General features: G+C 55.0%; 1 protein-coding gene across 1 annotated transcript; it reads right to left on the bottom strand.

The window, feature by feature from the left end:
* Positions 1-11,174: 11,174 nt before the first annotated feature.
* Positions 11,175-16,268, bottom strand: KLK14 (kallikrein related peptidase 14). The gene is made up of 5 exons (XM_070061983.1): positions 16,129-16,268; positions 15,339-15,510; positions 13,382-13,635; positions 12,209-12,345; positions 11,175-11,574 (listed from the first exon to the last, which is right to left on the bottom strand). The coding sequence occupies exons 1-5, from the start codon at positions 16,166-16,168 to the stop codon at positions 11,422-11,424; spliced, it is 756 nt and encodes a 251-aa protein (XP_069918084.1). The 5' UTR covers positions 16,169-16,268; the 3' UTR covers positions 11,175-11,421.
* Between the last annotated feature and the right edge of the window lie 519 nt (positions 16,269-16,787).

The following is a 16,787-nucleotide window of genomic DNA, read 5'->3' as shown; positions in this document are numbered from 1 at the left end:
TACACTCACACTGACACACACACTGACACACACAGACACACACTCAGATACACACTCAGACATACTGATACACACACACTCACATACTGACACACATACACACTGACACACTCACACACACACTGACACACACTCACATACTGACATACATACTGACACACACACACTGACACACACTCACACTGACACACACACTGACACACTGACACATACACACACACACACTGACACACACACTGACGCACACACACACACCCAATACAGGAGTCTACAGCCGGCAGCTGGGTGCTGACTGCTCTTGGATTTTGCAGGGCTTGGGCCTGGGAAAACGTGACCTTGGATCAGCACAAGCCCCAAGCCGGCTGGGGTGACCGAGTCCACCCAGACTTAGGTGGAGAGGGAGAGGCCCCGGGGGCTGTGCTGGGGGTGGGGGGTGAGGGGAAGAGGAAGGAGGAAGGGGTGGTGTTTTGGGAATGAGTAGGCGTCTCCTGGAACTGTGGCTGGGTGGGGCCGTGAGTTAATCCCAGGGGGTGGAGGGGGCAGTATTAGGGATTAGGAAGGACAGAGGTGGGGTCAGAGTTCGGAAGAAAGCCAGGGATACGAGGACCAGAAGAGGGCCGTGAAGAGCCGTGTCCCTGAGCAAACGGGGTGCAGCCGGCTGGGCTGAGGGTGTCCGAGCTGCTGGCCTCTGCTGGGAGCTAAGTTAGACTCCCTTTGAAGAAGGTCTGACTGGGAATCCCCAAAGACGCTCTTTTGACTCACCCGCACATAACGGGCGGGTGAGAGGCCACAAAGAACCACAGGCAGGGGTGGGCGTTTGGCGCGCCTGCTGGGACGCCCTGCCGGCCACGTTGGAGTGCCTGGTCCCAGGCCTGGCTCTGCTTCTGATCCAACTTCCTGTTCGCCTGCGCCCTGGGAAGGCAGCACACGCAGGCTCCACTGCTGGGGCCGCTGCCGCCCATGTGGGGGCATCCAGGTGGAGTTCCTGGCCCCTGGCTTTGTCCCGGTGCAGCCTGGGCTGTTGTGGGTAACAGTGAACCAGTGGCGGGAAGGTCTCTCTGCCTTTCAAACAATAGAATAAAATAAAATTGTGCAAAAGAACCACATACAGATAGACAGAAATGCTGGAATAAATTTACAAACGATGCTTCAGGGTCTCACTACACAGGGAAACAAGAAGAGAGAAAATAATTGTACTTCCACCTAACAACGTTCATGTTCACGGTTATGGGTTGATGAATCGTGCAGACACCTCCTCGAATCAGGTGAGACACTTCAATGTCCATTGAAGACACCTGTGGGGGCTACAGGATGAAGAGGATGGTTTAATCAGGAGTCCGGCAGAGTGGATGGTTAGATGTATGATTGGTCTGATGAGAGCCTTGGTAGTGTTGAGAGGACTGGGTCCAGCCCTGAGATACTGGATGGGGAGGTGGTTGGATCGGAGCTGCGGCTGGACTCAGCCCCTGTCGCAGGAGGTTTTGGTGGGGGGTGGGGCGGCGCTGGGCCAAGGCTTCGAGTGCCTCTCGAGGTGGTGCGGAGGCCACTGGCTTTCTCCACCCTGGTGGCGTCCCTCCTCCTCCCGGCAGGGCAGGGCCCGCAGTGGGTGCTGAGTTCATTCTTTTTTGCACGGTGTTGGGTTCAGGTGGGGTGGCAGAAGGGAGGATACCAGGTTAGGTGAGGTGACAGGGCTGTGTGGGAAGTCGGGGTACCTGTGCCCTTGTGTGGCCTGGGTCCCTGTTTCCAGAAAAGTCTTTCTCACTTGGGAAGGGCTGGAGAGGAGTGGGGGTGGCTCGGTTAGGCATTCGCCGAGGGGTGAGTGCTGGGTTACTGTTGATATTGGGGGTTATGATTGGCCAGGTCCGGGGCTGGCTAACTCTCAGGGAAGTGAGGTTATGGACCCACGAAGGGCTGGGTACCTTCCACCCCCTCACTCGCCTAATGATGCAACAAGCAGCCCACGGCTGAAAGCCGGTCCAGCTGTGCCCTGTCACAGAGCCAGGGCTCTCCCCGTGGGGAGAGGAGAAAGGATGGGGGACGCTTGCGCCGGCTGGCTGCCCTGTGCCTCATCGTCCCAGTGTTTGCAGGGGCACTGTGGAGAGAGCAAGGCCCCTCGCGGGGCAGGGTTCCCGGGATTCACGTCGGGAGGTAATTAGGAGAGCCTGGAGTTCACAGGCGTGCTGCTTAAGTAAGCAGAGCCCGAGATGAGACGGAGGCAGCCCCAGGTTCTGGCGGCCCCACCCTTGCTTTGAAATGGGATTCTTTGTCAAGCAAAAACTGGAAGTTCTGGTTGGAAGCCCTTGGCTGGGAAAGTCGGTCCCACGCCCAGGCCCGGAGGTGGGGCCCCGTGCAAACTCGGAGGGAGGGGGCGCCGAGGACGAGGACGACAGGCAGGGATAAATATGCAGGGATCCGCAGACCCGGTGGGTGGGAGAGAGAGGCAGAGGTGCGGGGCCGCGGCGGGGGAGTGGGGCAGGGGAGAGGCAGGTAGTCGAGAGGGCCAGGGCTTTGCTCTCCTGCACACGTGATTCAGGGTGCCGGCCTCACTCACGCAGAGCCGGGAGTTCACCCAGGAGAAGCAGCAGTCTCGCCACCTACCTGTGCCCGTGCTCACGTCCTCTGCCGCGCCTGCCATGGAGACGGGCCCTCGGCTTGTGCCCGATTCCCGGCCCTTCTCCCAAGGACACCCCTCGGGCCAGCAGCTGCTCCTGCCGGCATCACCAAGGAACACTCCCAAGAACGTTACAAATTCTCCCCCACCAGTCCTTCAAAGAATGAAAAACCGACCCTGGCGCCTGCTGACCCGTCCCCTGCTCCCCTGCCCTGCTTCCTGCTCTTACAGCCTGCTGCACGCCCTGGGTGCAATTCCTCTCCGGCTCTCTTTGGAGCCCCCTCCACACAGCCTTTCTCGGCCCCTGTCCAGGGTACTGGCGGTCTGCATGTTGCTGGATCCAGTGGCCAGCTCCTTGCTTGGGTCGTGAGCAGCCTTTAACCATGGATCTCTCTCTGTGCCTCCAAAGGGTTTCTTTCCTGAGCTCCTGGGACGCTGTGCCCTCCTGGTTTTCCTCCTGCCTCCTGGGCTGCTGGTGCGGGTTCCTCCTCATCTCCCAGTGTCTACACAGCAGAGCACCGCAGGGTTCAGCCCCTGGACCTTCTCTCTCCTCTGTCTGCACTCACTCCTTCAGTGACCTCATCTGGTCCAGTGTCTTTCAAACCATCTACGTGCTGACGACTCCCAAGTTCATGTCTCCAGCCAGTTTCATGTCTCATGCTCACGAACTTGAGGCTTAAGATCCAACTGCTTCTCAACATCTCCATGTTCAGAACCACACTCTTGCTCCCGGCCACTCTCACGGTCCAGGAGCACAGCTGGCGAGGTATCAGGCTTCTCAGCAGAGGGCCACGCTGGCTGAAGATCTGCATCATGCCCTCGGTCTCCTTGGCTCACCCCACGCATCTGCGCTGTTACCAAACCCTGTCAGCTCTGCCTTCCAATGGAAGAGCCATCTCTCACCAGCTCCCATTCTTGAGTGGCCACGTGTGCTAGAACTGGTGACCACCGCGCTGGACAGGGCATGTCTGGAAGAGTGATGTGGATCGATTGTTGGAAGTGCACTTGGTGAGCCCCCACCGCCCAATGAGCACTGTATCTGACCCCTCACCTGCACCTATCTTCCTTCATACCTTATTTTGTGGGATACACAGTGCTGTTGGTTGTACCTACATGATTATCCTGTGTACCAGGAAGAAAGAAAGAGAAGCTGCTAGTTAAATTATGATGTGATGCTTAGTCAGTTACAGGATGCCTCAGAGATGTCAAAATCAGGCAGAGAATGTACATCCTAGAATCAATACATGGGGTCAGCGAGAATGTACAGCCCAGAATCAATACAATGCAGAACACAACTCCACAGCTGGATCTATGGGCTGGACATCAGACTGAACCAATCTTTTCATCTAACTCAATTTTTTTAAAAAGATTTTATTTATTTATTTGAGAGGTAGAGTTAAGGACAGAGAGAGGGAGAGACAGAAAGAAAGGTCTTCTATCCGCTGGTTCACTCCCCAAATGTCCACAGCGGCCAGAGCTGTACCGATCTGAAGCCAGGAGCCAGGAGCTTCTTCCAGGTCTCCCACGCAGGTGCAGGGGCCCAAGGACTTGGGCCATTTTCTACTGCTTTCCCAGGCCATAGCAGAGAGCTGGATCGGAAGTGGAGCAGCTGGGACTCAAACCAGCGCCGACTCTGCCGGCACTGCAGGCAGAGGAAGGATGCTGGCTGGGAATTCCGGTGTGGTCACCTCACTGGGGGTCTGATGCCACCCAGGTGCTGGGTTTCTTTTGTTTCCTTTCTCCCATACTGCTTGTGTGGCTGCCATGCGTGAGAGATACAATGTGTCTCGCCTCCCCAGAAGGCACAGCCTCCACAAACCAAGACGGTCATTAGGAGAACGAAAAAAAAAATCTACCAATATTCCTGGTGGACAGAAATGAAAATGGCCTCGACAAAACAGTAGCAAACTGAATCCAAAAGAATATTAAAGCTGGCGCCGTGGCTCAGTAGGCTAATCCTCCGCCTTGCGGCGCCGGGACACCAGGTTCTAGTCCCAGTCAGGGCACCGGATTCTGTCCTGGTTGCCCCTCTTCCAGGCCAGCTCTCTGCTGTGGCCAGGGAGTGCAGTGGAGGATGGCCCAAGTACTTGGACCCTGCATCCCATGGGAGACCAGGAGAAGCACCTGGGTCCTGGCTTCGGATCAGCGCAGTGTGCTGGCCGTGGCGGCCATTGGAGGGTGAACCAACAGCAATGGAAGACCTTTCTCTCTGTCTCTCTCTCTCTCACTGTCCACTCTGCCTGTCAAAAAAGAAAAAAGAAAAAAAAGCATATTAAAAGGATCATACACAGTGACCAAGTATCCCTGGGATACAAGAATGGTCCAACATATGCAAATCAATCTGTAGGGTACACCACCTTAACAAGTTGAAGGAAACAAATCATATGATCATTTCAACAGATGGAGAAAAACTACTGGACAAAGTACACACTCTTTCATGAAAAAGGCTCTCAGCAAATTAGGTATAGAAGGAACATACATCAACACAACCAGGGAAACACTTGACAGCCCACAGCCAAGACTCAAGGGTGGGAAGTTGGAAGCTGTTACTCGAAGCTCAAGAACAAGACAAGGATGACCACTCTCACGTATTTTTTGAAGATTTATTTATTTGTATATGAAAGGCAGAATGACAGAGAGGAAGAAAGGGAGGGAGGGAGGGAGGGAGGGAGAGAGAGAGAGAGTCTTCCATCTGCTGGTTCACTCCCCAAATACCAGCAACAGCTGGGGCTGGGCCAGGATGGAGCCAGGAATCAGGAAATCCATCTGCGTCTCCCACATGCATGGCAGGAACCCAAGTACTTGGGACATCATCTGTTGCCTCCTGGATGAATTGGAGCAGAAACATGGGACTCTCTAAGGGAAGTGGGTGTCCCAATGCCTGGCCCTAGTCTTAGCTCTTCTACTCAATGTGGTGCTGGAAGTCTTGGCCAGATCAATCAGCCAGGAAGAAGAACCAAAAGGCACCCAGATTGGAAAGGAATAAGTAAAATGGTCTCTGTAGATCTAATCTACAGAAAACCCGAAGAGTCCACCAAAAATAATCAACATACAAAAACCAGTTGTGTTTCTATATATTAGCAATAAACTATCAGAAAAAAAAGTTAAGAAAGCAATCCCATTTACAACAGCATCAGAAGCAATAAAATACATAGGAATAAATGTGACCAATGAGGTAAAAAATTGGTACATTGAAAACTGTAAAACATTGATCAAAGTAATCAAAAATGAAACAGATCAATGGAAAAATGCCCCATGTTCATGAATTGGAAGAATTAGTATTGTTGAAAATGTACATACTACCAAAAGGAATCTACAGATTTAGTGTAATCTGTCAAAATTCCAATGGCATTTTTTTTTTCACAGAAACAGAAAAACTGATCACTAAATGCATATGGAATCACCAAAGATCAAAGCTCAAGGCATCACACTGTCTGATTTCAAAATATTCTACAAATTCTACAGTAATGACATTGGTATTAAAAAATAAATAGGCCAATAGAACAGAATGGAGAATCTAGAAATAAGTTCATGCATTTATGGTCAAATTATTTTCACCAAAGATGCTAGTAACACACAGTGGTGAAAGGATAGTATTTTCTTTCTTTTTTTTAAAGATTTATTTATTTATTTGAAAGGCAGAGTTACATAGAGAGAGAAGGAGAGGCAGAGAGAAAGAGAGAGAAGTCTCCCATCTGATGGTCACTCCCCATTTGGCTGCAACAACCGGAGCTGGGCTGATCCAAAGCCAGGAGCCAGGAGCTTCTTCCGAGTCTCCCATGTAGGTGACTTTCCCAGGCCATAGCAGAGAGCTGGATCAGAAGTGGAGCAGCCGGGAACCAACCAGCACCCATATGGGATGGCGGCACTGCAGGCAGCAGCTTTACCCACTATGCCACAGCGCTGGCCCTGAAAAGATAGTATTTTCAACAGATGCTCCTGGGAAAACACAAAAAAGGAACAAAATTGGATCCCTACCTCACACCATCCCAAAATGAGCTCAAACTGGATTAAACATTTAAACATAAGACCTGAAACTCAAACCACCAGGTAAACAATACAGGGGACAGATATCCTGACATTGGTCTCAGGCAGTGATTTTTTGGGGGATGGGGGGAGATATGTCCCCAAAAAGCAAGGGCAGCAAAAGCAAAAACAAACAAAGGAGATTGCATCCAACTGAAAAGATTCTGCACAGGAAAGGAAACAGCACAACGGAGAGGAAACCCACAGAACAGGAGAAGAGGTTTTCAAACCGTGTATTTGATAAGGGGTTAAGATGGAAAACATGTCGGGTACTCAAGCCGGCGCCGTGGCTCAATAGGCTAATCCTCCACCTTGCGGCGCCGGCACACCGGGTTCTAGTCCCGGTCGGGGCGCCAGATTCTGTCCCGGTTGCCCCTCTTCCAGGCCAGCTCTCTGCTGTGGCCAGGGAGTGCAGTGGAGGATGGCCCAAGTGCTTGGGCCCTGCACCCCATGGGAGACCAGGAGAAGCACCTGGATCCTGGCTCCTGCCATCGGATCAGCGCGGTGCGCCGGCTGCAGTGCACGGGCTGTGGCGGACATTGGAGGGTGAACCAATGGCAAAGGAAGACCTTTCTCTCTGTCTCTCTCTCTCACTGTCCACTCTGCCTGTCAAAAAAAAATAATAATAAATAAATAAAATAAATAAATAAATAAATCTTAAAAAAAAAAAAAAGAAAACATGTCGGGTACTTAACTCAATAGCAAGAAGACAAACAATCCAATTAAAAGATGAGCAAAGCGGAGCCGGCAGTGTGGTGCAGGGTTAAGCTGCGACCAGGTCATCCATCTCTCTTATCAAAGCACTTGGGGTGTCCATCTCCCTCGTCAGAGCACCAGTTCAAGACTTAGCCACTCCGTTTCTCATCCTGCTCCTGCTAATATACGTAGGAAGCAGGGGAAAATGGCGCATGCACTTGAATCCCTAATGTCCACGTAAGAGACCCAGATGGAGTTCCTGGCTCCTGTCTTTGGCTTGGTCCATCGCAGGCTGTTGAGGGCATTTTGGGAGTGAACAGGTGTATGGAAGAACATTCTCTCCCTCTCTCTCTGTTGCTCTGCCTTTCAAATGGGTGAATCTTAAGAACAATGCCCAAAGCATCTGAATAGACCTTTTGTTTCTCGGTATCACTGAGTAGTCATCAGGTGACTGCAAATCAAAACCACAATGAGATGTCACCTCACACTGGTTAGGGTGACAAGTTTCACAAGGCCAGCATTGAGGCACGGCTGGTTAAGCCGCCACTTGGGACATCAGCATCCCATGGTGTGAGTCCGGCCTGCTTCACTTCCAGTTCAGCTCCCTGCTAACGTTCGTGGGAAGGCAGTGGATGATGGCCCAAGTGGGAGACCAGGATGGAGTTCTCGCTCCTGGTTTTGGCTTGGTCCAGCTCTTACTGTTGCGACTGTTTGGAAAACAAACTAGTGAACGAAAGATCTCTCTCTCTCTCTCTCTCTCTCTCTCTCTCTCCCCTGCTCTTTCTCTGCCATTCTGCCTTTCAAATAAATAAGCAAATCTTAAACAAACAAACAAAAAGATAAGAGATAACCAATGGTGAAGATAGGGAGAAAAGGTACCACTTATGTCTTACACCGTCGGTGCGAATGTCAATAAGTACGGCCATTATGGAAACAGTAGGAGCCTCCGCAAAAATTAAGAACAGTAGAACCGTCGTATGATTCAGCAGCTTCACTTGTGGCTATGTATGCAAAAGAAACTAAATCAACATCTCAAAGAGACAGCTGCTCCAGGGTTCCTCTCAGCGTTACTCAAGGTAGAAAGATTGTCAAGATACGGGAGCAACCAGAGTAGAGCCTGTTGATGGATGAACGGCTAAAGGAAATTTCACGTCTCTGTGTTTCAGTGATGGATGTCATTTGGCCTTGTAAAAGCAGGGAACGCTGCCATGGACCTGGACGACCTGCGGGTAAGTGAAACAAGCCAGACACAGAAGCAGAAATGCTGCACGGGGCTGGCGCTGTGGCACAGGAGGGTAAGCCACCGCCTGCAGTGTCAGCATCCCATGTGAGGTGCTCCACTTCTGATCCTGCTCCCTGCTGATGCGCCTGGGAGAGCAGCAGAGGATGGCCCAGTGCTTGGGGTCCCTGCCACCCATGTGGGAGACCCAGATGGAGTTTTAGACTTCTGGCTTTGACCTGACCCAGCCCCAGTCGTTGTGGCCATTTGGGGAGTGAACCAGTGGGTGGAAGATCTCGCTCTGTGTAACTACCTTTCAAATAAATAGATAAATAAATAAGTCTTGTATAAAGTGCTGACACGAGGAATCTAAGCAGAGAGCAGAAAGGGAGGTTATCAGGGCCTGAGGGGTGGGGGTGGGAGGAGCAGGTGCACTCTCCATTTCCCAGCATCCTTTTGTGCTGCTGTAGTCATGCAGGGCCCAGGGCTGCCACCAAAGAGCACCCCAACACTGCCGTCACCCCCAGAACACGAGCCCAGCTGGACATCCAAGCATGTGACTTGGAGAGACAGACACCAGGATCCTTAGCTGGGCCCAGGCAGGCTTGTCCAGGGGCACTGTCCAGGGGTGCCCTGGCAAAGGCTTAACAACGTCTCTCTGGGAAGCACATGCTGTTCGCTGATTTTGTGGTGTGAAGACCCCCAGTAGTGCTGGCTTCTGTGGTGGGAAGACCCCCAGTAGGGCTGGTTCCTGTGGCGTGAAGACCCCCAGTAGGGCTAATTTTTGTGGTGTGAGACCCCCAGTAGTGCTGGTTTCTGTGGTGGGAAGACCCCCAGTAGGGCTGGTTTCTGTGGTGTGAAGACCCCCAGTAGGGCTAATTTTTGTGGTGTGAAGACCCCCAGTAGTGCTGGTTCCTGTGGTGTGAAGACCCCCAGCAGGGCTGGTTCCTGTGGTGTGAAGATCCCCAGTGGGGCTAATTTTTGTGGTGTGAAGACCCCCAGCAGCGCTGGTTCCTGTGGTGTGAAGACCCCCAGTAGGGCTGGCTTTTGTGGTGTGAAGACCCCCGGCAGGGCTGGTTTCTGTGGTGTGAAGACCCCCCAGTAGGGCTAATTTTTGTGATGTGAAGACCCCTAGTAGTGCTGGTTCCTGTGGCGTGAAGACCCCCAGTAGTGATGGTTCCTGTGGTGTGAAGACCCCCAGTAGGGCTGGTTCCTGTGGTGTGAAGACCTCCAGTAGGGCTGGTTCCTGTGGTGTGAAGACCCCTAGTAGGGCTGGTTCCTGTGGTGTGAAGACCCCCAGTAGGGCTGATGTCACCCCCGGTGTGAGGTCACCAGATACAGGGCAGGGAAGGGCTGGGCAGAAATCCTCCACAGCACATCTGGTACAGCAGACAGAAATAACCTTCAAGTGTGGGCGATCGTTAAAATAATTAGGAATTGATGGGTTTTGGAGTATTTATCCACTCTATTTTAAACTTTATGCAACTCAATTTGTAATAATGGCCGTGTTTAGCAACTGGCTCTTAAAATTCCTGACAGTTTGCCATAAGCACTTGCCAGCCAGTACGAGCTGGACCTGCGCCCTGCCCTGGTGCATCAGCCTTTTTACTCATAGCGACTCCCTCCACTTCACTTTTAAATTATGCTCCTGCATTCTTCTGCATCACCCCCTGCTGGAGTCAGGATGAAGCCCAGTGCATGGTAGGTGCCCAATAATCAGATGCCCGGTGCACAGTAGGTTCGCAGTAATAGCTGTGGGTGTGAAAGCAACAAAGACCATGTGATGGCAGCAATGGTTTCCTGTGAGTTAGGAACAAGGCGACATAGCAATGCGTGGTGGCCCAGGTCATGGGGGACCCAGGGTCGGTTGTGTGGGTGTCTGTGGGGAGGCAGGGGGAAGAAGCCAGGGATCCAAAGTGGAAATAAACCAAATGAGAGAATGGCTTTGCCGGGACTTGAATCCAAGACTATGACTCAGCCGGCTCTCCCCACCTGAGGTCTGGCTGGGACACGGGGGACCGCCCATTTCCAGAGAGGTTTCCAGGGAGCACGGCACTTCCTGGCCCTGGGTCTCAGCAGCTGCAGAGAAGAGGCTGGGAGGTGGCAGCTCATGTGTTCTCCTCACACCAGAGGCCACCTGGGGGTGGGGCAGCAGAGCCTGTGGGCACCTGCCCGCCCCACTGGGAACTGCAAGGGACCCTCTGCATGTGTCTGTCTGCCTGCCTGCCTGCCTGCCTTCCTCTATCTATCTATCTATCTATCTATCTATCTATCTATCTCAAAGTCGTAGTTACAGCAAGAGAGAATTGAGATCTTCATCTGTAGTTCACTCCCCAAATGGCCCCAACAGCCAGGGCTGGGCCAGGCTGAAGCCAGGAGCCAGGAGCTTCTTCCAGATCCCCTATGTGGGTGCAGGAGCCCAAGCACTAGGGCCATCCTCTGGTGCTTTCCCAGGCCATAAGCTGGGAGCTGGGTTGGAAGTGGAGCAGCCGGGACTTGAACCAGCGCCCATATGGGATGGTGGCTCTTGCAGGCTGCAGCTTCACCTGCTGTGCCACAGTGCCAGCCCCCTGTGCACACTTCTTGAGTGAAGTAAAGAAGCAATGAAGGAAATTTGCGAGGATTCCATTTTTATTGTGATTCGGTGCATTTTGAAGACACTGGGCATTCAGGATTTCGTCACATTCTGGGCTCAGCCAATCGGGGCCCTTGCCCTGTGTTTAAGGGGGTTGGGTGGGTGTGGGGAGAGAGAAACCAGAATAATGCCCTGGGGAAGGGAAGATGGGAGCCTGAGGCCAGGCTCAGGATGCGCAGGGGCTGGGGTCCGGGTCTGAGGGAGGAGGCGGCTGGCATGTGCTCCCGCGAGGCATCACTTGCCCTGCATGGTTTTCTGAATCCAGTTTTGGTATCGGCACAGGTTGGCGTAGACCCCAGGGTAGCCAGGGAGTGCACAGCGCTCCATCCCCCAGGACACCACGCCCTGGAGCCGACCCTCACACACCAGGGGTCCCCCGGAGTCACCCTGAAGGGGAAGACAGATGTCAGAGCCCAGAGCTAAGAACAGAGAGGCGGAGATGCAGAAGCAGCTGGGCAGGAACATGGAGCAGGGTTGCTAGGATGGGGTTCAACCCAGCTCCGAGACCCCCACCCCCACCCTCTCCACTGGGGACCTGGCGGGGGTCACCCAGTCTCTGTTCCTTGGATCTCACCAGGCACTTCTTCATGCGCTCTCTTGCTAAGAAACTGTGCATCCATCTCTCTCTCTCCACCCCCCCCCAAAAAAAAAAGCATTGAAGAAACATAGAGATGCACTCTGCACGCCCCACATGGTGCAACACCCGGGGCTGGACCAGGCCAAAGCCAGGAGCCAGGAGCTCCCTCTGAGTCTCCCACCTGAGTGGGGCAGGGGTGCAAATCTGAGAGCGAGCTGTCACCTGCTGTCCCAAGGAAGCTGTAGTCAGGCGCAGGGCTGGCACTCAGCCCCAGGCACCCCAATGTGGGAAGAGGGCCTCTCAAGCACAAAGCCAAATGCCCCCCTTTTTTTCTTGTCTCTCCATCCCTGTCCCTCTCAGAGAGGGAGGGAACCTTTAATGGTCCCAGTGCAGTATTCCAACCAAGTCCCACCCCACACGCCCAGCTCTCAGCCTGCTCCTCACCTGACACGAGTCCTTCCCGCCCTGGGGGACCCCGGCACACACCATGCCGGCCGTGATGGCTCCAGAATAGGCCTTCCGGCACTCCTGATCCGACGAAATGTTAACGTTCACACACTGCAGAGAGCTGGGGTACCTGACTGGGGGGAAACTGAGGTTACAATCAGGGTCTACCTTCCAGCAAGGCCCGGAATCCCTGGCATGCAGCTCCTTCCCCCTCAGATTCAGGATTCCAGACCCCACCCCTCCCCTCTCAGACCCAGGCCCCCAGCTCTTCCTCCCTCAGACCCAGGAGCCCAGCCCCCAGCCTTCCTCCCTCAGACCAAGGGGTCCAGCCCCAGCCTCTCCTCCCTCAGACCCAGGAGTCCAGGCCCCCAGCCCCTCCTCCCTCAGACCCAAGAGCCCAGGCCCCACCCCTCCCCTCTCAGACCCAGGAGCCCAGCCCCCAGCCTTCCTCCCTCAGACCCAGGAGCCCAGGCCCCACCCCTCCTCCCTCAGACCCAGGAGTCCAGCCCCAGCCCTCCTCCCTCAGACCAAGGGGTCCATCCCCAGCCCCTCCTCCCTCAGACCCAGGAGTCCAGGCCCCCAGCTCCTCCTCCCTCAGACCCAGGAGCCCAGGCACTGCCCATCCTCCCTCAGACCCAGGAGCCCAGGCTCCCAGCCTCTCTACCCTCAGACCCAGGAGCCCAGGCCCCACCCTTCCCCTCTCAGACCCAGGAGCCCGCCCCCAGCCTTCCTCCCTCAGACCCAGGAGCCCAGGCCCCAGCCCTCCTCCCTCAGACCCAGGCGTCCAGCCCCAGCCCTCCTCCCTCAGACCAAGGGGTCCAGCCCCAGCCCCTCCTCCCTCAGACCAAGGGGTCCAGCCCCAGCCCCTCCTCCCTCAGACCCAGGAGTCCAGGCCCCCAGCTCCTCCTCCCTCAGACCCAGGAGCCCAGGCCCCACCCCTCCCCTCTCAGACCCAAGAGCCCAGGCCCCAGCCTTCCTCCCTCAGACCCAGGAGTCCAGCCCCAGCCCTCCTCCCTCAGACCAAGGGGTCCAGCCCCCAGCCTTCCTCCCTCAGACCCAGGAGTCCAGGTCCCCAGCTCCTCCTCCCTCAGACCCAGGCCCCCAGCACCTCCCCCACAGACCCAGCATAGGGCTCCCAGCACCCCACCTCAAGGCTATGGGTGTCCTCACCAATGGGGCTGGATGTGGTCCCCCAGCCTGACACACGGCAGGAGGTCCCTGGGCTGGCACAGGACTGGGCCAAGGCAATGGGCCTCACTGCCCTCCCAAGGCGGGCTGGCTTCTCCAGCTGCAGCAGCATCACGTCATGGTCATGGGTGCGGGAGCTGTAGCTGGGGTGTGGCACCTGCCGGACCACACGCAGCACCTGCTGGGTGGCCTCCCATTTCCTCAGGTTGTGCTTGCCTAGAGCCACACGTAGGATCCTGGCCCGTGTCCCCCCAGGAGTGATGGTGTTGACAGTCTGACCTGGGGTCTGCTCCCAACCCTCCTCCAGGGATGAGCTCCCCCAAGTCTAGCCCACCCCTCCACTGTGGGCTGAGCATTCTCCCAGCTTCCCTGGGCATTCTCTCCTGCCTCAACTCCACCACCTCCACATCTTCTCTGGGGCTTGGGATGGCTGGGAGTTCTTGGCTGGGCTCTAGGTTTTGAGTTCCCAGCAAAGCTCTGGGTTGTGGTTCTGGGCTCTAAGTCAAGTGGTTGCTTTGGACTCAGCTTCATACTGATTCTAGTCCATGCTCTGGGTTTGGGGTATTTTAAACTTTTGATTCTGGGTTAGGATCAAAGTTCTAGAGCAAGTCTGGGTCACGGCATCATTTCTAGATTCTGGTGTATACCTTTCAGTTTCAGGGTGAGATGAGCTCTCTGAGCAGTGGGTGACAACCTGAGGGAGGGATTCTGGATGCCCAGGTGAGCTTCTCTCTAGGTGAGCTCCAGAGAGAGGACAGAGACCCAGAGAGAGAGGACAGACCCAGAGAGAGAGGGCAGAGACCCAGAGAGAGAGGACAGAGACCCAGAGAGAGAGGACAGAGACCCAGAAAGAGAGGACAGGGACCCAGAGAGAGAGGACAGAGACCAGAGAGAGGGGACAGAGACCCAGAGATAGAGGACAGAGACCCAGAGAGAGGGGGCAGAGACCCAGAGAGAGGGGGACAGAGACCCAGAGAGAGAGGACAGAGACCCAGAGAGAGGGAGCAGAGGCCCAGAGAGAGAGGACAGACCCAGAGAGAGGGGACAGAGACCAAGAGAGAGAGGGGACAGACCCAGAGAGAGGGGACAGAGACCCAGAGAGAGAGGGGACAGACCCAGAGAGAGGGGACAGAGACCCAGAGAGAGAGGGGATAGACCCAGAGAGAGGGGACAGGGATCTAGAGAGAGGGGACAGGGATCTGGAGAGAGTGGGGGACAGAGACTCAGAGAATTCGACCTCTTGGCCGGGATCTGGGTTCTCAGACCAGGTTTAAAATCTGGGAAGGACTTTGGACCTTGGTTCTAGGCTGCTCAAACAGGAACTATGGACTAGACTCTGAATTAAACACTGGATCTAGAATGGGCTCAGTGTTCGGTCTCAATTGCTACACTGTATGTTCCAGCTGAACACAGGGTTGCAGCTTTGTGGTTACACTGTGGGCCTCGAACCTGGCTCTCGGTTCTTGGTAATGTCCTGTTTTCCTGAACTCAGACTATGCCCTGAATTCGATCACAGATGGGCAATGGGCTGATCTCAGCTTTGACGCAGAGCCTGGGCTCTGGATGGATCTCTGGGTTGTAAGGAGGAGCGTCGGAAAGATCGTGGAAAAACGCAACGAAAGTAAGTGTGTGTTGGTGCAAAAATACTGAAAATCCATGCATAATTTTTTTCACAATGCCCATTTTCCACGAACCTTTTGAAGACTCCTTCATCTATTCATTTCCAAATCAGCATGAGCATCTAAGCTTCTGATTGGCTTTCAGAGCCCAAACGGAACTCATGCACCCAGCAGGACGCCATGCTGGGGCTGCGTCTTTGGTTCTAGACTCTTCTCTACACCTGAGACCAGGACCCGGCCGCCACACTGGATCCTGCACAGGGCTCTGGGGCTCTAGACTCTGGGATTCTCCTAATCTGAGAGTTAGGAGGGACACTCACGGGCGGGCACAGTGAGCGGCTGTGATGACCCACTGGGCGGACAGCAAGGCGCCCCCACAGAGGAAGCTCCGCCCAGGTCCTGCCAGCAGCGCTGCCTGCCACGGCTGAGAATTCTGGATGCACGTGTAGCCACCGATGATCTTGTTCTCGTTGCCTTGGCTTTGTGCCGTGGCTGGGAGCAGAGACGCATGAGCGTGAGCTGATGCACACATTCTCTCCACCACCCAACCCTGCCGGACGGCCAGGGCGGACGAAGCCCCCGCCTCTTGGCCTGATCCTTAAAGCAATCCTCTGCGGCTGCTCCACACCACGCGGCATGAGCTCCCATGGCTGCCCCCAGACATCCAGGAGCTTTCTGGTCTATGCACAAGCCACCTCCATGGTGTGTGTTCTTTGCCCCGTGGTCGCCTCACCCAGGGCTGGGGATCGACCTATCTATCATGGGCCCCACCATGTGCCACATTTCCCCCAGGATCCTCCCAACACATCCACGGGGCTCCCTGTCCCTTCCCCAGTCTTCCCACTCAATATGACCCTCCCCCCAACCAGTGTCTACGCCCCACCCCCACCCCTACCTTCACCGCGACAACCAAATCTCCTCGTGTTTCTTCTCCAGCGGACTGAGAACCTGTGGTCCTCCCTCTGATAGGACCCACTCGGGACCTCACAGCCCCTCCCCCCAGCTCTCACCAGAACCCTCATGAGTGCCTGTGGTCCCCAAGAACTCTTCCCTAGCTCTTCTCAGAGTCTCCAGGGGACCCCCTTGCCCCGTACCCCACGATTCTCTTACCCACAGCCAAGATGTGAAATGCCATCAGCAGGAGGAACATCCTGGGGACTGGGCAAAGAGAGAGAAGCAGAGGGAGAGTGAGAGCCAGAGCGAGAGGGAGAGAGAGAGAGAGAGGGAGAGAGAGAGAGAGAGGGAGAGAGAGAGAGAGAGAGGGAGAGAGAGACAGAGAGGGAGAGAGAGAGGGAGAGAGGGAGAGAGAGTGAGAGGGAGAGAGAGAGGGAGAGAGGGAGAGAGAGTGAGAGGGAGAGAGAGAGGGAGACAGAGAGGGAGAGAGAGAGAGGGAGAGAGAGACAGAGAGGGAGGGAGAGCAAGAGAGAGAGAGAGGGAGAGAGAGGGGGAGGGAGAGAGAGACAGAGAGGGAGGGAGGCAGAGAGAAACAAGGCACCTGCAAGAGACTCAGGGGCCCGGCGTAAGAGTGACTCACACAGAGACCGGGACCCTCAGACACATGGAGACGGGGACAGAGCAGAAGCCAGCAACAGAGGGAGGGGGTGGGGGTGGGTCCTGGGCCGCCTCGGGCAGTCACGGGAAGGATGCTGAGCGGCTCAGTTCTCGGTGGCGAGAGGCACAGGGGTGATGACTCCCAGCCACCCGGCAAAGCCTTTTATCCTGCTCTGGGCAGCTGGCCCGCCCCCCCCCCCCCCGCCTTTTCCTTTTTT

The sequence above is a fragment of the Oryctolagus cuniculus genome, chromosome 18 (assembly GCF_964237555.1).
Source record: "Oryctolagus cuniculus chromosome 18, mOryCun1.1, whole genome shotgun sequence".
Taxonomy (NCBI): domain Eukaryota; kingdom Metazoa; phylum Chordata; class Mammalia; order Lagomorpha; family Leporidae; genus Oryctolagus; species Oryctolagus cuniculus.
This window is presented reverse-complemented; position numbering and strand designations above follow the sequence as displayed.

Coding starts and splice junctions, on each gene's coding strand:
- KLK14 (XM_070061983.1), bottom strand. CDS start 16,168: ATGTTCCTCCTGCTGATGGCATTTCACATCTTGGCTGTGG. Junction 13,636..15,338: donor GCCGCTCACTGTGCCCGCCC/GTGAGTGTCCCT, acceptor GACACGGGCCAG/GATCCTACGTGTGGCTCTAG. Junction 11,575..12,208: donor GCGGGAAGGACTCGTGTCAG/GTGAGGAGCAGG, acceptor CTTCCCCTTCAG/GGTGACTCCGGGGGACCCCT.